Genomic DNA, 26,749 nt, shown 5'->3' with positions numbered 1-26,749 from the left:
TTGGGGATCAATGAAATGGGGTAAGTCTACTCGTTTCCCAACATCCTCCTTGGAGTTATCAGACTAACAAAACATCCACGTAGTATTGTTTTTCCTCGGGAATAGTGTTTAATACACATTGGTTGACAATAAATGTGGCTCAATTCATAGTTGTTTCAGAGTCTCGCAATAAGAGCTGCCATGCTACTGTTGTCTGGGTGTCTTTGAGTAGACTGATACCCCATGTCATTGATCCACAATCCACAGGTAAGGCTGTACAGTGAAATAAGTATGCCCTCAATGCAATTCTAAAGTATAATACATCCAGTTTGATTTCAGCAGATTTGTGAAATTAACAAATTATTGTTTTTGTTGATTTTATATAAGAACATTTCAACCTCGTTTAGCATGATCTATTCAATTATGGCATAATTCTACTATGTGCATCACTGTCAATGACATACTTTTATTTTGAAGGCTAATCGCAAAGTCCACTATTGTGGCTAATCCTTATTGTGGCTAGCTTCACATACAGTTGAAGTCGGAAATTTACATACACCTTAGCCAAATACATTTAAACTCAGTTTTTCACAATTCCAGAAATGTAATACAATTACAAATTCCCTGTCTTATGTCAGTTAGGATCACCACTTTTTTTTAAGAATATGAAATGTCAGAATAATAGTAGGGAGAATGATTTATTTCAGCCTCTATTTCTTTCATCACATTCCCAGTGGTGAGAAGTTTACATACACTCAATTAGTATTTGGTAGCATTGCCTTTAAATTGTTTAACTTTTAGTCAAATGTTTCGGGTAGCCTTCCACAAGCTTCCCACAATAAGTTGGGTGAATTTTGGCCCATTCCTCCTGACAGAGCTGGTGTAACTGAGTCAGGTTTGTAGGCCTCCTTGCTCGCACACGCTTTTTCAGTTCTGCCCACACATTTTCTATAGGATTGAGGTCAGGGCTTTGTGATGGCCACTCCAATACCTTGACTTACTTTGTTGTCCTACAGCCATTTTGCCACAACTTTGGAAGTATGCTTGGGGTCATTGTCCATTTGGAAGACCCATTTGCGACCAAGCTTTAACTTCCTGACTGATGTCTTGAGATGTTGCTTCAATATATCCATCTCATTTTTGTTCCTCATGATGCCATCTATTTTGTGAAGTGCACCAGTCCCTCCTGCAGCTAAACACCCCCACAACATGATGCTGCTACTCCCGTGCTTCACGGTTGGGATGGTGTTCTTCGGCTTGCAAGCTTCCCTCTTTTCCCTCCAAATATAATGATGGTCATTATGGCCAAACAGTTCTATTTTTGTTTTATCAGACCAGAGGAAATTTCTCCAAAAAGTATGATCTTTGTCCACATGTGCAGTTGCAAACCGTAGTCTGGCTTTTCTATGGCAGTTTTGGAGTAGTGGCTTCTTCCTTGCTGAGCGGCCTTTTAGTTTATGTCGATATAGGACTCGCTGTACTGTGGATGTAGATACTTTTGTACCTGTTTCCTCCAGCCTCTTTACACGGTCCTTTGCTGTTGTTCTGGGATTGAGTTGCACTTTTCACACCAAAGTACGTTCATCTCTAGGAGACAGAACACGTCTCCTTCCTGAGCCGTATGGCGGCTGTGTGGTCCCATGGTGTTTATACTTGCTTACTATTGTTTGTACAGATGAACGTGGTACTTTCAGGCGTTTGGAAATTGCTCTCAAGGATGAACCAGACTTGTGGAGGTCTACAATTTTTTTTCTGAGGTCTTGGCTGATTTCTTTAGATTTTCCCATGATGTCAAGTAATGACACACTGAGTTTGACGGTAGGCCTTGAAATACATCCACAGGTACACCTCCAATTGACTCAAATGATGTCAATTAGCCTATCAGAAGCTTCTAAAGCCATGACATAATTTTCTGGATTTTTCCAAGCTGTTTAAAGGCACAGTCAATTTAGTGTGTGTACACTTCTGACCCACTGGTATTGTGATACAGTGAATTATAAGGGAAATCATCTGTCTGTAAGCAAGTGTTGGAAAAATTACTTGTGTCATGCACAACGTAGATGTCCTAACCGACTTGCCAAAACTATAGTTTGTTAACAAGAAATATGTGGAGTGGTTGAAAAACTAGTTTTAATGACTCCAACCTAGGTGTAAAACCTAACCTAAACTTCCGACTTCAACTGTAGATGTGTCCGACCACCATTAATCAAATAAGAACTGTCTTATAAATTAGGGTTATTTTAGATGATGACACCTAACTATATAGTTAGCTAGCTAACTATAGCTACTGAAACAGATATCGTTTTGCTATGTTTTTGGGGAAGAACACTGCTTGCATCCATGAGCTAGCCATCTTTTTTTATGACCAACACTGTTGGTGTTCGAGACAACTTTACCAGCATCATAGCATACATATCGATGAATCGTTGTGACATATGAAATACGAGTGATAGTGTAATCAATGTGTATTAACTACATAAAAAATGTATGAACGCATTAGATTATTATGTGACGTGTAGTCATATTCAGGTCCTGATTGGTCAACAAGCTTATTTGACACGTCAAATAGTGTTATTTGACTTGTGTCTTTTTTGACACGCAAAGACCCAAACGGTGTTCCATAGAAATCTTGGTTGAGAATGAAACGACTGAATAAACGAACAACGAAACAGCACAGCAAGTAAAATAAATAGTTTTTGATGATGTTTTACTGGTAATGGGGACAAATGTAAATGCCAACAAAATAACTTTTTGCTCAGTGTGATGTGTGTGTGTGTGTGTAACTTCTTTTAAACTAGGCAAGTCAGTTAAGAACAAATTCTTATTTACAATGACGGCCTACCCCAGCCAAACCCCGACGACGCTGGGCCAACTGTGCGCTGCCCTATGGGACTCCCAATCACGGCCGATGTGATACAGCCTGGATTCGAACCAGGGACTGTAGTGACGCCTCTTGCACTGAGATGCAGTGCCTTATACCGCTGCATCCATGTGTGTGTGTGCTAACTATTTAACTGTACTAGAATGCTTAAAAGGCCACAAAAATTTTAAATATCGGTTATTGGTATCGTTTTTGGCAAGGAATATATCGGATATCGGTATCGGCCAAAAATGTCATATAGGTGCATCACTTTCTAAAATGCTGTCAGTTCCACTTTAAGTGTGTTTTGGAGTGCATAGATTGCATAACACCAGTTGTGAAATGATAGAGATGGTGAGATAATGGTTTCAATCTCACAGAAAGGGCCACCTCTGTCCTGTGGCATCATTCCAGCCAGACAACGTTCACTTTATTTACAAGTGGATTATGAAAGGTCACTTTGAGGGAGTTGAAGGAATTGTTGTTTGCCATTAACAAAATGGACTTCAAATGATTATCTCTGTTCTACAGATTATACTGCAGGCAATAAAATGTATGAAAGCTGTAGGGTGGAAAAAATAGAACAACAATTATATGATTACTAAAATACATAATTAAAGGGAGGGATGAAGAATTACAAGGACACTCATTTATATTACGTTATTTACATCCAGGGACACTCAGGAAAATATAGTTCTGCAGAGCAGGTATTACTGCACTGTTGGAGCTAGGAACACAATCATTTAGCTACACCTGCAATAACATCTGCTAAATATGTGTATGCGAACAACAACATTTTATTTTATTTTGATTTGACATATAGTGCATTCTGAAAGTATTCAGACCCCTTGACTTTTTCCACATTTTGTTACGTTACAGTCTTATTCTAAAATGGATTAAATAGTTTTTTCCTCATCAATTTTCACAGAATACCCCATAATGTGAAAACTGTTTAAAAAAAATGTTTTAGGAAAGTATTCAGACTTTTTGCTATGAGACTTGAAATTGAGCTCAGGTGCATCTTGTTTCACTTGATCATCCTTCGCGATGTTTCGACAACTTGATTGGAGTCTACCTGTGGTAAATTCAATTGATTGGTCTTGATTTGGAAAGGCACACACCTCTCTATATGAGGTCCCACATTTGACAGTGCATGTCAGAGCAAAAAACAAGCCATGAGGTCGAAGGAATTATCCTTAGAGCTCTGAGACAGGATTGAGGCACAGATCTGGGGAAGGGTACCAAAGCATGTCTGCAGCGTTGAAGGTCCCCAAGACCACAGTGGACTCCATCATTCTTAAATGGAAGAAGTTTGGAACCACCAAGACTCTTCCTAGAGCTGCCCACCCGGCCAAACTGAGCAATCGGACGGGAAGGGCCCTGGTCAGGGAGGTGACCAAGAACCCAATGGTCACCCAATGGTCACTCAAAAATGCAATACTTTCCGAATGCACTGTAAACATCTCCAATCCAAAATCAAATCAAGAATCGGCTTTCTATTCCGCAACAAAGCCTCCTTCACTCACGCCGCCAAACTTACCCTAGTAAAACTGACTATCCTGCCGATCCTCGACTTCGGCGATGTCATCTACAAAATAGCTTCCAACACTCTACTCAGCAAACTGGATGCAGTTTATCACAGTGCCATTCGTTTTGTTACTAAAGCACCTTATACGACCCACCACTGCGACCTGTATGCCCTAGTCGGCTGGCCCTCGCTACATGTTCGTCGTCAGACCCACTGGCTCCAGGTCATCTACAAGGCTATGCTAGGTAAAGTGCCGCCTTATCTCAGTTCACTGGTCACGATGGCTACACCCACCCGCAGCACGCGCTCCAGCAGGTGTATCTCACTGATCATCCCTAAAGCTAAAACCTCATTTGGACGCCTTTCCTTCCAGTTCTCTGCTGCCTGCTACTGGAACGAATTGCAAAAATCTCTGAAGTTGGAGACTTTTATCTCCCTCAACAACTTTAAAAATCTGCTATCCGAGCAGCTAACCGATCGCTGCAGCTGTACATAGTCCATCTGTAAACTACCCACCCAATTTACCTACCTCACCCCCCATACTGCTTTTATTTATTTACTTTTCTGCTCTTTTGCACACCAGTACCAATATCTCTTCTTGCACATGATTATCTGATGATTTATCACTCCAGTGTTAATCTGCTAAATTGTAATTATTCGATTTATTGCCTACCTCATGCCTTTTGCACACATTGTATATAGATTCTCTTTTTTTCTACCATGTTATTGACTTGTTTATTGTTTACTCCATGTGTAACTCTGTGTTGTCTGTTCACACTGCTATGCTTTATCTTGGCCAGGTCGCAGTTGCAAATGAGAACTTGTTCTCAACTAGCCTACCTGGTTAAATAAAGGTGAAATAAAAAATAAAAAAAATAAAAAAAAATATCAGACGGTCTTTGTTCTGGGTACGTTTAATTAACACTTTCCATGTGTCTCATTCTCAAATTTCCCTTGACCTTTTAGACAATTATAGAAAGAACAAAAGTGGTGACATTTAAAATGTGAAGAGATCACATCTGGCAACAGCATGATATCACTATAGTGCTAACTAAAGGAGCTTTTAAAGGTTCAAAACAGTATGTAAGATGTCCTGCTTTTCTATGGTCATGTCAGTTAATGATATCTTGATATTGGAATATATAGCTCCATATTTTGAATAGAATGTGGAATAAACAGTTTATCCTGCCCAGGTCAATTCACCAGGATGTATAGCCTATAGTGCATGGAGTTTTTCCTAATCAGGCCCAGTGCTCAGACAAAACAGCTGGCCAAAGTCCCATACTCAGTACTGTACACTAGTTGGCTGTTTACACTGTTCGTGTGAAGAGATTTCAGATGAAGACCCATCAACTGTCAGTCAGGCCTTGCTGGGTGAGACATAAGCACTGTTGCTATCCCAGGGCCCTTGCTCTGACTTGGGCTCAGCAGGCTGGAGCTCAGCATCCTCTCCAAGGTCAGAACCAGAGGGCATACTGGGGTAGAAGAGATCATTACCTCCACAGCGGAGATGTGGGGAGAGGCCTGCTGCTGAATCTCAATATTGTGTCTTTGGGAAGGCCCTGCAGGAGCCAAGTCCCTGCACACGGTGGGGGGTTAACTGAGAGTTAGGGCCAGAGAATGGATCATTGTCCAGGCACAGCGTGTCCCAGAGATGGAGGTCAGGAGGGAGGAGATGAGCCGTGCTGAGTGGGCCTGTGTTTTTCTTTTCTTTTTTTCTATCTATATCTATATCTCTTTCAATTTTTATTTTTCCTCTATTTATTTTTTTTCTCTTACACTTTTGTTCTCTATAACTCAGTTTCTTTCACTCTCTTACTCAGTTTTTGTCTCTTTCACCAGCTATATCTTTCATTCTCTTTCACTATTTTTCTATCGTTCTTTCTCTATCACTCTGCTCTCAGTGGCAGTTGTGTCTGTTGCTAGGGGATGCCAGCTCTTGGAACATAGTTAATGGTACTGGGGGTTTGCCACTACTGTGAATCAAAAGTGGATGGATTCCATTACTTTTGAGAGCTTTCAAGTGCTTCTTTGACATTTGCAGATTATGAATCATAATTAATGATACAATACTTAGTTTTTAGTGAGTTTATTTTTTATAAACCTTGAATAAGCTTCAATAACATTTTTGTTAGGTAAACAACCAGAGTCTTGAGTCATGTTCACCTGACATGCACAGCCTTAAGAAATGAAATAAGTGAACTGTAATCCCAGAGTATCAAACTAACTTAATGTCTAGCAGTATCTTCAGTTTACCGAGTGCGAAGTCGTGACAACCATTGTTCAATACCATTCAGTTACACATGAGTCTTTGGCCTTTTTTCAAACCTCACCATTCAACGCATTTGAACAAATTAGGACTAGGGATGCAGCCTCTCTCTATTACTATTCATAGTCACATTGGTGAGGACAAGCTGCAGTAATGGCAAATCCACTACATTTCCTTCCTTTTAATTACACTTTTGAATCACTTTCATTTTTCTACTTCGCACACTCTAGTCTCGGCACTATATCTACCTGAATGTATACAAAATCAACACAGAAAGAACTAACCATTCTCCATTACCTCTGTTTAGATTGAATCACATTGGGAACTTATACCAAGTGCCCCCTGGATAACTAGCAGTCTTTTTACTTCCCCTTTGGATCAGAACAACAGAGATACATTATGGAAAGAGCTTCAGAGGAATACGCCTGAAATTGTTTAAACCAGCCATGATACTCAATGCAGCAAGTTTTGCAACCAATTTGAGAAGAACAGTGAGCTTAGTCATGGGCGCATTTTCTCCTTTGACATTTGACTAGAACGCCTAAATAACAACATGTTCAAAGGAAGATGCTTTTCTGGCCCTGCTTTTTGTGAGCCGGTGGCTGGCAACCACAGATAACATAGACAGGTGCTATAACAATCAGCTCCCAATGCTTGGATATTTCCTCTGTTTCACTTAGATTTAGATTCAAATGCTGCGACGGAATCTGACATCAAGGGAGCTACCTATCAAAGCAACCAGACTCTTTTCTCTCCCCACAAGCGGAATTGCTCAAAGTAATGGGGCAAACTGAGTGATGCGTTCTTTTTTCCCCGCCTTTCTGACAACCCTCAGAATTTGAGATGACACAGGAACACATTTTTGCATTAGACCTCTTGCGTGACTTACTTCAAGCTTTGCTGGACCATGCAAAGGCCTAGTTCATTGAGTAGTGTGGCCTATAATGTTTATAGCGCATATTCATGCGTACTTGAATACATGGAAAAAATGGTTTAAGGACAACTCAATGGTATCATGCCTCATCATCCTTACCTCAATCCAACCTCAAATCTTTATACCAAAGCTATTTTCATTTTTGGAATAAACACTTCCTCTTCTTTCCCTTTGGATTTTGTCAAATCTAACTGATTAAATACAGTATATTTTTTATCCATTCTGGTCTGCCACTTCCGTAGCACTCTGCTTTATTCTTGTAAAGATTTTCTATAATTAGTGAGTAAACACACTATCCTTTCAATCCTCATTAATTAATTTTTATCTTCTCTTTAACACACCAACCTGACTAACCCTGGGATATTGGTTTGTTCTCAGACATAGTACTTTGTATCTCCGTAGGCAACTATAAATAATGCCACTCCATCAAGGACAGTGAGAATTAAGTGATGGTGGGAATTAACAAGTTGTAGTTAAACGGTCAAGTCTTTTGTCACTTATTCATGGATTCGGCCTGCATCTCCCATGAAGAATGGCGTAGGCAGGGCGGTCGAGGACTTCAGAGGGTTCCTACCTCCCACCTACTCCCTGAACCATCTCCCAGGCCACAATCACCCCCGATATGGCCGTCATAAATTAGCTGCAAAACAAAAGCAAAGTAATTATCTTTTTTTCCCTCTTGCTTTCTCCTTCTCTCCTCCTTCCAGGAGCCATGGAGCCCATCTTGGAAGATTTATGAATATGTTAGAATAGCCTGAGCCAACAGATTTCAAAGTGGTGAAGTGAAAATAAATTAAGCAGGCCTGTAGGTAATTCATCTGTAGTGATGGATTAGATGGTCATCGCTGTGCTGCTTGATTCCTGTCTTTTTTTTAAGCAGTTGTAAAGATTTAGGAAACAAACAAACAAACATACCAAAAGTGTAAACGTGTTTGATGACAGACTTGTCAGATTAATTAGGACGCTTAAGTACATTAGCAAGGAAATTGATGTTGCCATGGAAACATATTTTATTATGCAGATAGAAGAATACACACATTCTCTCCTGTAGCCTTTCTCTTTTATCTCTCTGCCCCTCTTTCTCTTTTTTCTTCTCCTATATCTCTTTTATCTATCTCTTTTTACACACACACACACACACACACACACACACACACACACACACACACACACACACACACACACACACACACACACACACACACACACACACACACACACACACAAGATCATAAGACAAATCATGCAATTGATAAAATCCTAATACAATTTGGAGAGCATGCCGTACAGTCTACTGATGTTAGCTATTACTGTGGCGTATTGAGCTGCCTCTTGGTATTGCAGCTGCATCTTGAACTGAGGAATTATTATCTTTATAAAAGTATACTTGCTCGGCTCTAGATAACCAATAATACCGGATCATTTTGAAGATGGATAGCTGCACTCTTTATTTCACCTCTCTACACCGCCGTGCCCGGCTACCTGATGAAATCTCTCCACACTGACCTCAGGGTCAACTCTCAATTGGAGGTGGTCAATCCAGAGTGAGTTTCCACTTGGGCTGGCAGGACCATAAATCAGTTATTTCTTTCCTCTCCGGCAGCTTTAGGCCCCTCTGTGTCAGCATGCAGCAGCACCCATGGATCAGTTGGGCTGCCATGCTAGCTGCCCCCTTTCACCTCCCAGCCATGGACTCACACTTTCTTGTCTCCCATCGATTGGGATTTTGTTTTTCTGATTTAAGGGTGCTCATTTTTGACAGGTCAATATTACCTAGCTTCAACTTTTTACGGCCACTGTCGTCAATGGAGTTTTAAGTGCCTCTAAAAAGGTTTGATATTTATGTCTCTCTGCAGCACTAGCAACCTCAAAATAGCTATAGATTATGTATTGATTTGAGCTTTGAAACCCTGCTATGTATTAATGTTCGGATTTTAATAGATATGTTGGTTTTGGCAACATAATTACAATAAGTGCATCAATTACCCGAATGAAAGAAGCAGGGCGTTAATATAAATATTATGATCAAAGTCTAGCTCATTCAGCCTCACTTTTTCTATGTGACGTTGAAATTTGAATTAGTGACACTTTCAGAGTAGTTGTATCTGTCTACAGCCGAGATGGAAATGTTGGAGCTTGCACGCATCAGTGTCACACCTCTCTGGCTTGGCGCCTCCAGGATGCTTGTCGAATATGTGATTTGTGGCTTTTAATCCGGAAAGTGTGTGTGATATTAGCTGAAGATCCCACCAGCCGAGCTCCTGCTTGCGCTGCTGTGCACAGGAACACATGGCTGCATGCGTTCAATTCTACTGGTGCATGTGACTGAGCAGCTTGTCCACTCTCACACTGCAGCACACACACTGCAGCACACCAACAAACAAACACATTTCCAATTCCACTGTTTGAAAACATATCTTTGCACAGTTGATGACTAGTCCTCGGAGACATTTCTATCACATAGTTGCAGATTTTGTAGGGACAATCATTTGATACCACCAGTACAACAAGCACTATGTTTTTGACACCGTCTGCAGGCGCTACTATTACAAAAACTCATAAAAGTACTACTGTTAATAAATCAATAACATTATTGTCCCCACTGTAGTCATGGTGTTGTTTTGGTACAGAAGAAGAAAAAAGTAATCATGGGTTTAGTATTGCCCTGACTCACCATGTGTCTCTGTGTCCAGTGTTCAGCACCATTGGCAAAATTTCAGCACCATGGACAGCTAATATTATGCTCCCCCGCCTGATTGAATCCTACAATTGTTGCAAAGTGCAATTTCTGCCTTGCCCTTTCTGAGCAGGTGGTCGTCGGCCTGAATGCCAGGCTTTTACAGTGATTACGACAGCCTCTCTCATTATTCTTCGAGAAAAGAGATAAATTATTCGATTCCTCTGTATCAACCAACGATGTATGTAAACCGTGGATTGCTCCTGCTATGCATTGGCCATTGAAAGGCTTTGAAGCCATGAAGTCAGCCATTTTGGCACTCTTCAGTAGCAGCAGGTCTCCATAAGAATGATTGGATTTCTACATTATTTCAATAAAATTTTGAAGGACAAAATTATAATTTTGTATTTAAGTATGTTTTTGGTTGTAGCGGGGGCAGTAACATTAGTTATCTAAAAGCCCCTGATCTAGTGTATATATAAATCATTGGTATCTACCTGTTGTTGCTTCAGTAAATATGGGACTGGGCCACCACAATCTTTCTACTATATGAAACCCAAGCATTATTGGGGAGTGCATTCTAGGTAAATACATTAGTATGAATGCTTTTCTCCAGATAAGCTCTGGCAGTGCTCTATTGTTCCACTAGTATAGGTGTTTGCATAATGTATTCCAGTATTCATAAAAATGAAATAAAATCCAGTAGTCTACTTGAGAGATTAGGTAGGTAATGCATCATGCATTTTGATGATTTTCTCAAAATGAAACCAGTGATTTAATTTAAGTGTTTGGAAGATATCAAGGGCAAGATGCAAAACATTATTCCTATTTATTCATTCTTAAATGAGGTTGTCACTCTCCAGCTAAATAATCTGCTGCACCAGCAGTCCTGTTTTACAACACAAGAGAGCTCCTAGCTTGTACCGCACAGACAACACTGTGGATAATCTGCCCAGAACAGACATAGAAACGCTTTAGCCATTTAAATGCTAAGTAAGGCATAGCCAGAACCGTAAAAAGCTGCTTTCTAAAAGGTGAGGTTGTCTACCGACATAACGTGAAAAGCTGTATTAAAAAATGTAAATGACTAGTTACATTAGCTATACTGTAGAATCCTAGATTGATCTGAACTAAGCGGGCACACAAAGCAGAGGAGTAACAGTTACGGTCTTAGCACCACCTTGCGGCACCTTTGATTACGAAGGACATGAGGAAAAAGAGGCATATTTTCAGTTTAGAGGTCTTCATGTTTTATGCGGTACTAACAGGAGCCAGTGTTATTTAATGCCCCATTCAAAGTAATGCACTTTATTGCACCAATGGATTAGGTAATGATTATTTTGCGAATTTGCTGCCACACAATGGTCAATTAATCTTTGATGAAACTGTAGCTTATGAGGCGGAGTGTGGCATCACTAGGAGTGGTGTGCGTTGCCAAGGAGTCGTGAACGCTCGGCCGTCGCCCACACTAGCTCATCCATCAGCATACCAAAATAGAACTCTGGGAGAAAGAGCTGGAACGAGACAGCAAAGTCATGGGCACAGGACACTTTTCTGCATTCATGGGTCGCTTTTTAGCATTCATGAAAGCTGAGTCCTGCCACAGTGTATGCATGTTATACGTGAAGGAAATACTTTAGCCTATGATGTATGCAATCAGATTAGCTGGCGTTCAAGGTTCTATTTATTAGTGGCAGAGTGAGGCAGAGGGGTTGCTGTGAATTATGTGCACTGACAGAGCATGAAGTTGGAGGTTATCAAATGGTGGCAAAGGAATTCTGATATTTGCCTCCATTTTATTGGCGACTCTTTAGGGATCCACTGTTAAACTCCCTGATGTGCTGGCTCTCCGGCATCGGATGGTTTGTAGTGCTGTGGAAAAAATATACGGCACTCATTTACCTATAAACATATACTGGAATCAGACTAAATGTTTCAGAGTGGCACCCTTTTAGTCATAAAATAAGTTGTTTTACCTAAACAGGATTCCTCTTCTTTTATTTAACCTTTTTTTAACTAGGCAAGTCAGTTAAGAACAAATTCTTATTTACAATGACGGCCTACCACGACCAAACCCAGACGACGCTGGGCCAATTGTGCGCCGCCCTATGGGACTACCAATCACTGTCGGTTGTGATACAGCCTGGAATCGAACCAGAGTTTGTGGTGATGCCTCTAGCACTGAGATGCAGTGTCTTAGACCGCTGTGCCACTCGGGATACCTAAAAACATTTTTCCTGAGGACATAGACAAATGGGTTTGGTATGAGCTAAACATGTCTCCACTGCAAGATATTTTGATATTCCCCAAATAGGCACAAACGTCAATTCAACGTCTATTCCACATTGGTTCAATGTCATTTAATTGAAATGATGTGGAAAAAAGCATTGATTCAACTAAAGTCATTACACTGATTTTGCTCCGTTTTCATTTTGAAGTGGAAGAAACCATCAGATGGGGTGGTTATGACTGAAGAGGAGAGAGAGATTAATTACATAACTACAGAACAATAATTGTTGGAAAAACTATCAAGTCTACAACCAAAAAGTCCTGTGGTGCTGATGTTATTTTAAATGAAATGATCAAATACAGACCACAAATTCAAATTGGCTATACTCAAACTCTTCAACATTATCTTCACTGAAGGTATTTCCCCCCGATATTTGGAACCAAGGATTGATCAAACCAATCTATATAAACTGAGACAAATTTGATCCAAATAATTACAGAGAAATTTGCGTTAACAGCAAAGTTAAATTCTCTGCAGTATCATAAATAGCAGACCACTACATTTCCTTGATGAACACTACATCCTGAGCAGAATAGAACAGAATTGGGCCAATACCCTTTCCTTATTCGAATTGAAACAAGAGTCATCAAATTTGACAACCATCTAAAAACAAGCGACCCCGAAACATTTCGTCACATAGCCCTACAATGTCAAGAGATTAAAAAGAGAAGAGTCTGTCACGCCCTGACCTTAGTTATCTTTGTTTTCTTTATTATTTTGGTTAGGTCAGGATGTGACGAGGGTGGTATGTGTGTTTTGTATATCAATGGGGTTTTGGTATTGTCTAGGTAGATGTAGGTCTATGGTGGCCTGAATTGGTTCCCAATCAGAGACAGCTGTTTATCGTTGTGTCTGATTGGGGATCCTATTTAGGTTGCCATTTCCATTTTGGTTTGGTGGGTTATTGTCTATGTGTAGTTACCTGTTTCAGCACTCGTTGTTTATAGCTTCACGTTCGTTTTGTTATTTTGTTTAGTGTTTCTTCGTTTAATTAAAGAGTATGTATTCATATCACGAACGTGATAGAATAACCCACCAAACAAGGACCAAGCAGCGTGATAAGGAGGAACAGCGCTTAATGGGGAAATGGACTTGGGAGGAAATACTGGATGGAGCAGGACCCTGGACACAGTTGAGGGAGTATCGCCTTTCTAAAGAGGAGATAGAGGCAGCGAAAGCAGAACGGCGATACTACAAGGAGAAGTACCGGAGAATAGAGGGACGGCAACAATATGAGGGTACACGGCTTGCACGGAAGCCCGAGAGGCAGACCCAATAATGGTTTTGGGGACGGGGGCACACGAGGAGATTAGCTGAGTCAGGTAGGAGTCCTGAGCCAACTTCTCGTGCTTACCGTGGGGAGCGTGTTACTGGTCAGGCACCGTGTTATGCGGTGGAGCGCACGGTGTCTCCAGTGCGCTATTCTAGCCCGGTGCGCTCTATTCCAGTTCCTCGCATTGGCCGGGCTAGAATGGGCATCCAGCCAGGAAGGAGGGTGCCGGCTCAGCGCTCCTGGTCTCCAGTGTATCTCCATGGACCAGGATATCCTGCGCCGGCTTTGCGTACTGTGTATCCGGTGAGTCTGCACAGCCCAGTGCGTCCTGTGCCAGCGCCCTGCATTTGCAGGGCAAAAATAAACATCTAGCCAGGACGGGTTGTGTCAGGTCTACACTCCAGACCTCCAGTACACCTCCACAGTCCAGTACGTCCTGTTCCTCCTCCTCGCACTCGCCCTGAGGTGCGTGTCCTCAGCCCGGTACCACCAGTTCCGGCACCACGCACCAGGCCTACAGTGCGCCTCGGCAGTCCAGAGCGTCCGGCGACAGTACCCAGTCCAGAGCTTCCGGCGACAGTACCCAGTCCAGAGCTTCCGGCGACAGTACCCAGTCCAGAGCTTCCGGCGACAGTACCCAGTCCAGAGCGTCCGGCGACAGTTCACAGACCGGAACCTCCAACGACGGGCCACAGACCGGAACCTCCAACGACGGGCCACCGTCCGGAACCTCCAATGACGGGCCACAGTCCGGAACCTCCAATTACGGGCCACGGTCCGGAACCTCCAACGACGGGCCACAGTCCGGAACCTCCTATGGCTGGTCACAGTCCGGAACCTCCAGAGACGGGCCACAGTCCGGAGCCTCCAGCGACGATCCCCAGTCCGGAGCCACCAGCGACGATCCCCAGTCGTCGCCACAGTCCGGAGCCTCCAGCGACGATCCCCAGTCCGGAGCCACCAGCGACGATCCCCAGTCCGCAGCCTCCAGAGACGATCCCCAGCCCGGAGCCTCCAGCGACGGTCTCCAGCCCGGGGTCTCCAGCGACGGTCCCCAGTCCAGAACATCCGGCGATGATCCACGCAGCGAGGGTCCCCAGCCCGGGGCCTATGGCGAGGATCCGCAGTTCAGAGCCTCCGACGATGATCCACGGGTCTGTGCTACAAGAGCGGACTCAGTGTTAAGAAGGGGGGCGGCGTCCAGAACCAGAGCCTCCACCAAGGTTACATTCCCACCCATACCCTCCCATATAGGTTTAGGTTTGCGGCCGGGAGTCCGCACCTTTGGGGGGGGGGGGGGGGTACTGTCACGCCCTGACCTTAGTTATCTTTGTTTTCTTTATTATTTTGGTTAGGTCAGGGTGTGACGAGGGTGGTATGTGTGTTTTTGTCTTGTCATGGGGTTTTTGTATATCTATTGTGTTTTGGTATTGTCTAGGTAAATGTAGATCTATGATGGCCTGAATTGGTTCCCAATCAGAGACAGCTGTTTATCGTTGTCTCTGATAGGGGATCCTATTTAGGTTGCCATTTTCCATTTTGGTTTGGTGGGTTATTGTCAATGTGTAGTTGCCTGTTTCAGCACTCGTTGTTTATAGCTTCATGTTCGTTTTGTTATTTTGTTTAGTATTTCTTCGTTTAATTAACGAGTATGTATTCATATCACGCTGCGCCTTGGTCTCCTCCTTACGACGAACGTGACAGAGTCCCTTCAACCAGCTGGTTCTGAGGCTCAGTTCATTAATCCAAACCAACCCCTCAGGACAGAACTCAGAGAATCTGGCCCAGCCAAATTATGATAAAGCAACAAAAAAAATATCACCTGTCGGAAAGACACCACAAGAAATCTACGTCAACTTCAATGCTATTTGGCTCGAAACAGACAGTACATGGTGGCAGACTATCTGACCACTGTGACAGGTAGAAAACCGATGAACACTGACTAGGTACAGACTCAGTGAGCACAGCCTGGCCATAGAGACCGGTTGTCACAGGCAAACCTGGCTGCCCAGGCTGACAGGTTATGCTCACTCTGCCCCCGGGAAGAGGTAGAGACAGAGCTGCATTTCTTATTATATTGTGAAAAATACATAGACCTAAGAGAATCTTTCTTTCCCAAAATGATCATTCAGTACAACTAATTTGAAACTATAAAATATTTAGAAAAAAACGAATATTTATTAGGTGAAAAGCCAAAATTTGCACAACCTGAGGGACGGGCAGTGTACACCACAATGTAATGTCAATAATATTTGCCGTTTTGTTCTGGCTTTCTTACCATACCATGTGGCTTTTGTCATGTTGAGACTGGCCTACTACTATTGCTTTAATGTATTATTATCATTAATATTGTTGTAGTTGCTGTTAATGGTAATACAATTTCCACTACTACTATAACTATCATTATTGATGCCTTATGGCTGTTGGTTAAACCGTTGTTGCTATATGTGTACTTTGACAATGTAATTGAATTGAAAGAGAGAGAGAGAGAAATGGGTACGGGACTGAGAGAGAGCAGTGTGCTAGAGAGGAGTCTGAGAGACAGAGAAAAAGTACACACTGAGCACAGATGTCAGTTCAACGTCTTGTTTTGATTTACAGATTAGTCGTCATCCATACTGAGAAGGCATCATCGAATGTGCAATCAAGCTTGTTCACCACTATTCGTACATTTTTGTAGAGTGTGTTCTACATACTACATTTTCAAAATGTCACATATTATACAACTTAAGATTTTTTCATAAATACCAGTAGAGGCTCCTCAGAGGAGTAAGGGGAGGACCATACGAGTAGTGAAACATTAAAAAAGTTAGCATTTTTTGATGGAACTATACTAAATATATTGACGTCACCAAATAATTAATTAAAACATACTGTTTTGCAATGAAGGTCTACAGTAGCCTCAACAGCACTCTGTAAGGTAGCACCATGGTGTAGCCAGAGGACAACTAGTTTCCGTCCTCCTCGGGGTACATTGACTTCAATACAAAACCTAGGAGGCTCATGGTTTTCACCCCCTTCCATAGACTTACTGTCACAGATTCCCCAAGTACTGCTGCCCTTCCGTGCACCAGGTCCGGAGGTCTACGTCACCGGACTCTAGGCATCAATGAACTGTCTCATTACACACACCTGATTCCAATTCCTGTCATTAGTAATTGTATATATGTGACCGCTGTTAACAATTGTCTTGTCAGTTATTTTTATTTAACTAGGCAAGTCAGTTATGAACAAATTCTTATTTACAATGACAGCCTACCAGGGAACAGAATGACAGATGTTTACCTTGTCAGCTCGGGGATTCGATCCAGCAACCTTTTGGTTACTGGCCCAATGCTCTAACCAATAGGCTACCTGCCACCCCATTGTTCCCATGTCCGTTGGTCTTGTGAGTACCTGTGCTTTGTTATTTCGGCTCTCGCCCCGAGTAGTGTATTGCGGGTCTCGTCCCGTGTATTTATTAGAGGTTTTACCTCTCTCTTTTGTTTTATGTTACATCCCTGTGTTGAAAGCATAATCTACAGCTAGCTAGCACTGCAGTGCATAAAATATGCTGAGTGGTTGACTCAAAGAGAGAGAAAGACAATAGCTGAATAGTTTTGAACAAATTAATTTATTCAAAAATGAAGGTGAAGCAGCAGAGCGAGAGAGGAGATATTTCATTTTCAGTTTCACTTATGCTTGCTAATGCAGCTAATTTATCCTACTCAACAACCTGACTCAAACAGAGATGAATTATATTTATGTTAGCTAGCAGGCTATGGCTATCCAACACTTCCAATTCAAGGTAAGCTTTCGGTTTTATGTGTGTTACCACCAGGGCCTGCCAGGTTACTGCTAAACTGCTCGCTGTGTACTACTGTCTGATTGTACACATGGATTGGATTGTGGGTTTACTAATGCGTTAGTTCTAGTAGCTATGTTGACTATGACGTTAGCTAATAGGGTGACAACAATGTAGGCTGTGTGTAGTGGTTATGTTATGAATGTTTTGCTTGGAGAGTTTTGTTGGCCTGGTCAATGAAGTCCACAAGCGAAGGCAAAATGTGAGAGGAGGAGAGCGTGAAGATGTGATGATATTGTCTGTATGGCTACTAGGAAAGTGAACTCTGTGTGCGGGTGATCAGGGGTGTGTGTAATCATTTCGCCAGTTCTGTTGCAAAATATTTCTTAAATGGAAGCAAAGGGAACGAAACGGGATGGACCTATCTGAATTTGTCCAATAAAAACTCTTGCTTTAGTTACACAATGTAACATGTTGCAATTGTTTTGTACTAATATATACACCCTAGATCAGCTAGATGCTGGCAAGAGTGTGCAAGGCGGTACTGAATGTGTCACTGTCTGTCACCTTGATTAATCCAATTTGTCTCTCGACCTGTGCACCTACGTTATAAACTTTCATTTGTAGGCTAGGTTGTAGCAACCCTCATGATGGGTATAGGGCAAATTTGAGTATCATGTAGTAGCCTAGACCTATCAATGTTACATTGACCTTGGTGAATGGGAATATGGATAACAGACAGTCATTCAATATTCTGTAATAAAAATGTGGCCATGCTCATCAAAAAAAGGTCCTCCCTAATCTTAAACGTCACCGACCGCCACTGATATATACAGTATATACCGTACATACACTTCATATACACTGAGTATACAAAACAATAAGGAAACCTGCTCTTTCCATGACATAAACTGACCGGGTGAATCCAGGTGAAAGCTATGATCGCTTATTGATTTTAAATCCACTTCAATCAGTGTAGATGAAGGGGAGGCGAAAATTGTGGTGTTTCTAATGTTTGGTATACTCAGTGTATACCCAGAAAGCCTACTATTTGGAACGCAAGTATGGGTATTCTGACACGGCCAGAGAGTAATGTAATTGTGCTGAGCAGTGACAATGGCCGTGTCCAAATACCCATACTAGCGAACTACATACTTAAACTGCATACTCATTTTGGAGTTTGATCTAGTATAATTTACTCAACTTTTCAGACTCAAGTGTTTGACAAAAACTGATAAACAGATACATTGACACATTGTACCAAAATGAATGAATGCCGGGAGTTAGATGACACATTCGAAGTACTATTTTCTAAATGTCACATACTATAAAACATTCTTTCTTCGCAAACTATTTAGTACGCTAGTATGGGTACTCGGACACGGCCAGTGTCTGTGAGTCCTGCAGTCTGGCCAGTAATGCTGTAATATCTACAGGAGAATAAGAGGCCCTGGTGCTTGCAGGGTGTATAAGGGAGCTGAGGCACCCACTGTTATTGTGCACTCGGCCGCTGGCACTGCCTCTGTCAGCGAGTGGCGTCGATCCGTGAACTTGCCATCTGGATTCCCCCACAAATCACATTAAAGTTTCAGGCCCAGGAATACATCAAGCTAAATGAATATTGGCTCCGGGGGCCGCAGACAGGCCTGATGGAGAAAAAGCCCTTCGCAATCCAACTCTTTGTGGTTAGATATGATCCATTCATCCCTCCCTCCCTCCCTCTCTCCCTTTCTCATCTACCCCTGATGGGCACTGGGACTGATGAGGTGGACAGACAGAATAGTGAATGGAGTATTCTGTCACAGAGGGAATACAAAGCAAGGTTACACAGTGGAAGTAAATGTGGTGAGCATACTGAGACATAGAGCAGAGGGGAAAGGGAAAGGTGGACAACCTACTGTTGTCAGTTGCACAACTGAATGCATTAAACTAAAATGTGTCTTCCATATTTAACCCAAATCCTCTGAATCAGAGAGGTGCGGGGGGCTGCCTTAAACGACATTCATGTCATCGGCGCCTGGGGAGCAGTTGTTGTTGAGGGTTAACTGTCTTGCTCAATGGCAGAACGGCACCAGATTCAAACCAAGGACCTTTGGGTTACTGGCCCAATGCTATTAACCGCTAGAAATCTGTGTATGCCTACTACTGACAGACTTCGGGTCGAAAAATTGCGCTCAGTAAAACTATGGGAGTGTTCAACAGTGTGCATGTACACTATCTATCTTTCTTTCATGCCTCTGCACTACTCTCATAGAGCTAGGTTGCACAGAGGTAGTAATTGAACTGTAGTAACCTAACTTACAGATGCACATGGTTTCAGTTATTAATCAGGTAACATGAAAGGAAAAGGATTAGTTAGTATTATAAGGAAACCCACCCACATCTAGGTTTAATTCTTCACAATCTTTGGTTGCAAAAGATGAACTTTGATAAGTACACTTTGGGATATAGCTTCATGTATTAGGCTCATATCACTTTGGATCTTAAGACCTTCATTTACTTTGAAGCCACCCACCAGTTTTCAGTTTAGCTTTTCTTGTGGATTTAATGAACGGCATAATCATATTGATTCTCCTGCTGTCTATTTTCTGGCAAGATATCGTTAGATACAAAAATGGGTAAAAGTAGATGGCTGCACTGCACAAAATCTATTTGCATTTAATTTTGTGATTTTGAAGCCGGTTTTCACGTTTGGGTAAAAAGCAAGTATGGGAACATAATTAGTACAATCACTCAACAGCACAATAACACATTACGTTATGGTCTCAGTTGCATATTTGCAGAGGCACTGTTTGCACTAACATCAAAGCTATTAAGATTAAATTGCCTTGCCAAGATGCGGTTTCATATGAGGAAGCAAAATCTATTTCATTTTTTCCAATCCAATGGCTTGTATTGCCAAGGATTTATTTCCAGTAATGAAGAGAAAGGGTTTTGACTTAGCTGTCAGAGCTTCTCTTCTATTAGATCCCTTGGGTGAGATATGGACGTGCTGGAAACTGAAAAGTATAAATACCTTGTCAGTTTTAAGTGTGAAGAAGTGCTTTCAGGCCAACCAACTTCCAGGTTACTAACGCTACGTCACTGCTAACATAAGAGGCAATTATCTATTAGCAGCATGTTGCCGAAACGTATGCATACGCACGCACGCACGCACGCACGCACGCACGCACGCACGCACACACACACACACACACACACACACACAGGGAATAAATTACTGCTGTGTTAAATAAAACAAGACACAACAAGACAGCAGCCATCAATCACTGTTCCATTTTGTCACATCATGAGTTGACCTCTGGAGAAAGACAGCTCAAAGTCAAACATGGGCAAACTTTTAAACCAACTCTATAAACCCTGTTCAAAACTCATCAATGACGTTCATGATCAGAATCTGTCATGACAAAAGTGCAACATGCAAACCCCATCAGGGGCTTTCCTTATTGTTATAATTTGAGGTATACTGTATTGGTTTGAAGGTATAGACATGCAAAAGAGTATTATAATGTACGTCGTCCATCTCCTATGAGGTGATGTAGTGAGGTCTGCTTACTGTTATAATTACAGGCATGTTCTTTTTTGTGTGATGTCATTTTTCATGTCACTGAAACAATCCTTATTTTCCAAACATGTACAGAACCAGTCAAAAGTGTGGACACACCTAGTCATTCAAGGGTTTTTCTAAATGTTTTACTATTTTCTATATTGTAAAATAATAGTGAATACATCAAAACTATAAAACAACACATTGAATCTAAATATATTTTATATTTGAGATTCTTCAAAGTAGCCACGCTTTACCTTGATGTCAGCTTTGCACACTCTTGACATTCTCTCAACCAGCTCATGAGGAATGCTTTTCCAACAGTCTTGAAGGAGTTCCCACATATGTTGAGCACTTGTTGGCTGCTTTTCCTTCACTCTGCGGTCCAAATCATCCCAAACCATCTCAATTGGGTTGAGGTCAGGTGATTGTGGAGGCCAGGTCATCTGATGCAGCACTCCATCACTCTCCTTGGTCAAATAGCCCTTACACAGCCTGGAGGTGTGTTTTGGGACATTGTCCTGTTGAAAAACAAATGATAGTCCCACTAAGTGCAAACCAGATTGGATGGCGTATTTCTGCATAATGCTGTGGTAGCCATGCTGGTTAAGCGTGCCTTGAATTCGAAATAAATCCCTTACAGTGTCACCAGCAAAGCACCATCACACCTCCTCCTCCATGCTTCACGGTGGGAACCACACATGTGGAGATCATCCGTTCACCTACTTTGCGTCTCACAAGACATGGCGGTTGGAACCAAAAATCTCAAATTTGAACTCATCAGACCAAAAGACAGATTTCCACCGGTCTAATGTCCATTGCTCGTGTTCGTGTTTCTTGAACTCTGTGAAGCATTTATTTGGGCTGCAATTTCTGAAGCTGGTAACACTAATGAACTTATCCTCTGAAGCAGAGATAACTCTGGGTCTTCCTTTCCCGTGGCTGTACTCATGAGAGCCAGTTGTATCATAGTGCTTGATGGTTTTTGCGACTGCAATTGAAGAAACTTGAAAAGTTCTTGAAATGTTCCAGATTAACTGACATTCATGTTTTAAAGTAATGATGTGCTGTCATTTCTCTTTGCTTATTTGAGCTGTTCTTGCCATAATATGGTCTTGGTATTTTACCAAATAGGGCTATCTTCTGTATACCACCCCTACCTTGTCACAACACAACTGATTGTCCTATGGCTAGAAAGAAGCTTGTTCAGGCCACTTGTCTCTCTGCAATTGATTATGGTGACTTGTTGTATATGCATGCAGTCTCCTCCATCTTACAGAGACTGGACTCTGTTTATCATGGATCCTTGCGCTTTATTGCAAATGCCAAGTCACTCACCCACCATTGCACATTGTACCAAATGGTAGGTTGGGCCTCACTTTATATGTGCAGAAAGATACATTTGTATGTGTTCATCTACAAAGCCCTTTTGGGTAAACTACCTCTTTACCTCTGTAGTCGGGTATCCTTCACCACCAGCAGTTACCATACCTGGTCTGCTAGGTGGTTGCTACTTAAAGTCCCCAGGACATTCACACGATTAGGCCAGACTGCCTTCTCTTCTTGTGCACCAGACGCATGGAATAATCTACAATCCATGCTTCATCTAGATATGTTAGTGCCACTGAATGAATTTCAAATGTTGATGGGAGACTCTGTTACAGAGGAGTGTAAATGCTTTTTTAAGGCTGGATCATGTTGTTGTATTGTTGTATGTTTTAATTCTGTAATGTATTGATTGTTGCTGCCTTCTTGGCCAGGTCTGCCTTGAAAAAGAGACTCTGGGTCTCAATGGGCTTTTCCTGGTTAAATAAAGGTTAAATAAATTAAAAAATGCATTAGGAAGGAAAGAAATTCCACAAATTAACTTTTATCAAGGCTCACCTGTTAATTTAAATGCATTGCAGGTGACTACCTCATGAAGCAGTTTGAGAGAATGCCAAGAGTGTGCAAAGCTGTCATCAAGACAAAGGGTGGCTACTTTGAAGAATCTCAAATATAACATATTTTGGTTAACACTTTTTTGGTTACTACATGATTCCATATGTGTTATTTCATAATTTTGATGTCTTCACTATTATTCTACAATGTAGGAAATTGTAAAAATAAAGAAAAACAATTGAATGAGTAGGTGTGTCCAAACTTTTGACTGGTACTGTATCCTCAAAACATATCTTCACTGATATCTTCACTGACACGTGTCTGCTGGTCAAACATTCAGTTCAAATACAATTTTATACCAACCTCCCCTTTCAAAACAGTGTCATAGAAATGACTTCCCTTTGTGTTCCAGGTCTCCAGGTCATCTTTCCAGAGTACCTCCAGGAGAAGTTTGTTCAGTCGGCTCTGAGCTACATCATGTGTAATGGGGAGGGGGAGTACGTCTGCCGGAACAGCCAGTGTATCTGCATGTGTGCTGACGAGTACCCACAATGCAACTGTCCTATCACCGACATTCAGATCATGGAGAACACCCTGCTTGGGCAGGCGGAGTCCTGGGCCACCTCTTACAAGGACTTTGAGAACTCAGGTAAGCAGGAAAGGATATGATGGCAAATTCTAGTTTACTGAAAGTCTCGTTAGATTACTGTACAGTCTACTATAGTTTTGTTCAGCCATGTGTCTTCGTCCACAAACACTATGGTTGTGGTAAGTGATGTTACTGTTGAGTATTGTATTTAGTAATTTATTGTTATTTTACAGCAATTTATTGTTATTGTAGCCCCTTCCATCAACTATATTCCTAAAGTAAGGAATACACTAAGATATTTGCCTTAGATACAGGTTAAATTAACTAATATAGCAAGAAAGAGGATAAGAAATAATAAGGATATCCCATGACTTAGCTCCTCTCTTGTCTTCCCTCTTTGGTTTGCGTAGAGGCCAATTATGACTATAGGACCATTTGCATATGGACCTCAGCTAGGCACTAATGACCGGTCGGAAGCCAGGGCTACTTCCACTGATCTGTCCTCAAACAGAACACCAGATGCAGGTCTTTACAGCATCCAATATCCACAGCAAACAGTGATATAATGGTATATCCACTGACAGTCAGCTCTAAATTCAGCTGTTTTTTATTCAGGTGTCGTCATTTTACGTGAGTCACCTTCCATAGAATACACCACATAACGCGTGCATGTTAACTTCTTGGAGCCAATTTGCAATAAAGTGTGGTATGAATAATTCAGCAGCCCATTTTAACGCCTTCTGTTTTAGAAGAAGGCACTAGCAGTTAATTGTAACAGTCAATTCTCTCTACCACCCTCAGCCAGGTTTCACTAAGCATGCCACAGGCTAAATGTGTGTGAGGAGCCATTGTCACTCAGTCACATAGGGAAGCCACCCACCATGCAATCAGTACAGGCCCATGCATGAACCCAAGGGTGAAACAATAACTTCTGTAGATTTTCAATGTGGCATTACTGTGAGATGAACCCACTGTATTAAACAGTTTGCAACATAGAACATGCGACCTTGTAAGATGTGTGTGTGTGTGTGTGTGTGTGTGTGTGTGTGTGTGTGTGTGTGTGTGTGTGTGTGTGTGTGTGTGTGTGTGTGTGTGTGTGTGTGTGTGTGTGTGTGTGTGTGTGTGTGTGTGTGTGTGTGTGTGTTAAGGGTAATGGTATTGATTTGTGACTATTTGGTGTGTGGGTGTGACTATTTGGTGTGTGTGTGTTAGTGTTTGTGTACACGTGTGTGTGTACGTGCGCTCGTGTGTGTACATGCGCTTGTATACACGTGTGTATGTCTGTGAGCCTTTGTGTGTTGAACATGTGTCTCGAGCAGCAAGCAATTCTTCAAAATGGATGGCATCATTATAAAACCGTTACAATTAAAACGCAATCTGCATCGTTTCAGTTGGTGAAACCCCATCAACAAGCCACCATATTCCACATGCCTAGCGAATGACCCATATAGCGGGCGGTTATGTCTGGCCACACACATATTCACACACATACTCAGTCACATCCCCTGTCCCATCCCCTACTGATCAAGTCAGAATAGTAAAGTACAGAGGATGGTCCAGGATACTCCCAAAGGGAGTCGCTCAGTATCCACCTGACGGGGCTCATACTTATATATTATTAACAAGTAATAAAAGGAGACAAATAAACCCTGACAGCCATACATATATATTATAGAGGACACAAACTGAGTTTGAGTTACTCAAGGTCATTGGCTGCTGAAGAGATGTCTAAGATGAAGTGCATACAGTATCAGATAGCCATTCTTAAAATAATAAAACGGTGTATTCCTATTTAAAGGTAGACTCAGCGATTTGACTCAGATGCAGAGAGTACATTTCTGCAACAACTAAGAGTGTTGAAGCGCGACCCATTGGGCACAGACATCAGTTCAATGTTTAGTTTTGATTTGGTTGAGTTGTCAATTAACGTGAATTCAACGTGAAATCAACAAAAAATTTCACCATGTCATTGGATTTAGGTTAAAAGTTGGGTGAAAAAGAGACGGAATTCAACATTGATTCAATGTCATCACATATACTTTTTGGCTTGGAATGATGTGAAACAATGTTGATTCAACCAGTCTACCATTAACGATAGTATTTGTTTGATCAGATGTGCTATTATCATAAATGCCAATGGTATTTTGTTTGCTTGATTCAAGGCATGTAATGCATCATGATGCACGCAAGCTTTGTTGTTCAGGAAACCAACACCTGAGAACAGAAAGCACAGGAAGGAGGCTCATCCAAGGTTGCTCTGACAACAGACAGTCCTTGTCTGTGTCCCACAAGATCTCTTAATCACCCTCCTTTCCTCTCCCTCCTCCAGATGAGTTTAAGTCGTTCCTGAAGAGGCTGCCCTCCACCCACTTCCTGCCGGTCAGCAGTGTCCACCTCCTGTGGGGCAGTGACTGGGACCTGCAGGCCCGCTACCGCCTGCTCCAGAGCTCCCTGGAGAGCCAGAGGCTCAAGATCCAGCGCACCGCCCGCAAGCTATTTGGCCTCAGCATCCGCTGCCACCACAACCCCAACCACCAGATGCCTAGGGAGAGGTGGGTCTAAGAAGCAGTAAAAATGCATTATGTAACCCTGCTGCATTGTATTGTAATGTGTTGTTTTGATGATGCAGAATGTTGGTGCCAACGCTGTGGACCACGGTATCACGAAAGGTAACTTAGAAAGGTGGATAAACTGCAACCAAGGTGACAAAATTAATCTGTGAGAGAACTCTGTTAGGTAGGGGACTTTCTGTATTTCGTTTCAGTAATGCCTGTTACTGTATGCAAAAACTTTATGATACAGTACATAATGCATTTTTACTTTGAATTTTCTGGCTCTTATAGTTCTGTCCATGAAATCATGGAAACGCCCAATGAACCCTAGTCTTACCTAGTATTTCACAATGCAGGATGAAAAATAATCTAACCGCGGGAGCTCTCTGGCCGGGTCAGTGCACAATGTGCCATCACCTACTGTGACTGCAGATAGCACGCTTTGCTGCACAAATGGCACTGTGTTAATGCTAATCCAGTCTGAAATGCATTCTAAAATGGAGTCATTCCACCCCATAATATACCAGACAACATGGAGAAAAATAACACACTAAATACCAGATGAAAAAAATAATGTTACATCTGC

The 26,749-nt window shown here is 42.0% G+C and overlaps 1 protein-coding gene across 1 annotated transcript in view; it reads left to right on the top strand.

The window, feature by feature from the left end:
* LOC139552311 (BMP/retinoic acid-inducible neural-specific protein 1) overlaps nucleotides 1-26,749 on the top strand; it is a 142,424-nt gene that overhangs the window by 94,607 nt on the left and 21,068 nt on the right. Inside the window, exons 6-7 of the mRNA XM_071363926.1 lie at nucleotides 23,435-23,671; nucleotides 25,941-26,163. Of these exons, the coding sequence (XP_071220027.1) occupies nucleotides 23,435-23,671; nucleotides 25,941-26,163 (460 nt within the window). The remainder of the gene's footprint in view (nucleotides 1-23,434; nucleotides 23,672-25,940; nucleotides 26,164-26,749) is intronic.

This window comes from Salvelinus alpinus, chromosome 24 (assembly GCF_045679555.1).
Source record: "Salvelinus alpinus chromosome 24, SLU_Salpinus.1, whole genome shotgun sequence".
Classification (NCBI taxonomy): Eukaryota; Metazoa; Chordata; class Actinopteri; order Salmoniformes; family Salmonidae; genus Salvelinus; species Salvelinus alpinus.
Note: the sequence above shows the minus strand (reverse complement) of the source record. Positions and strands in the feature narration are given on the sequence as shown.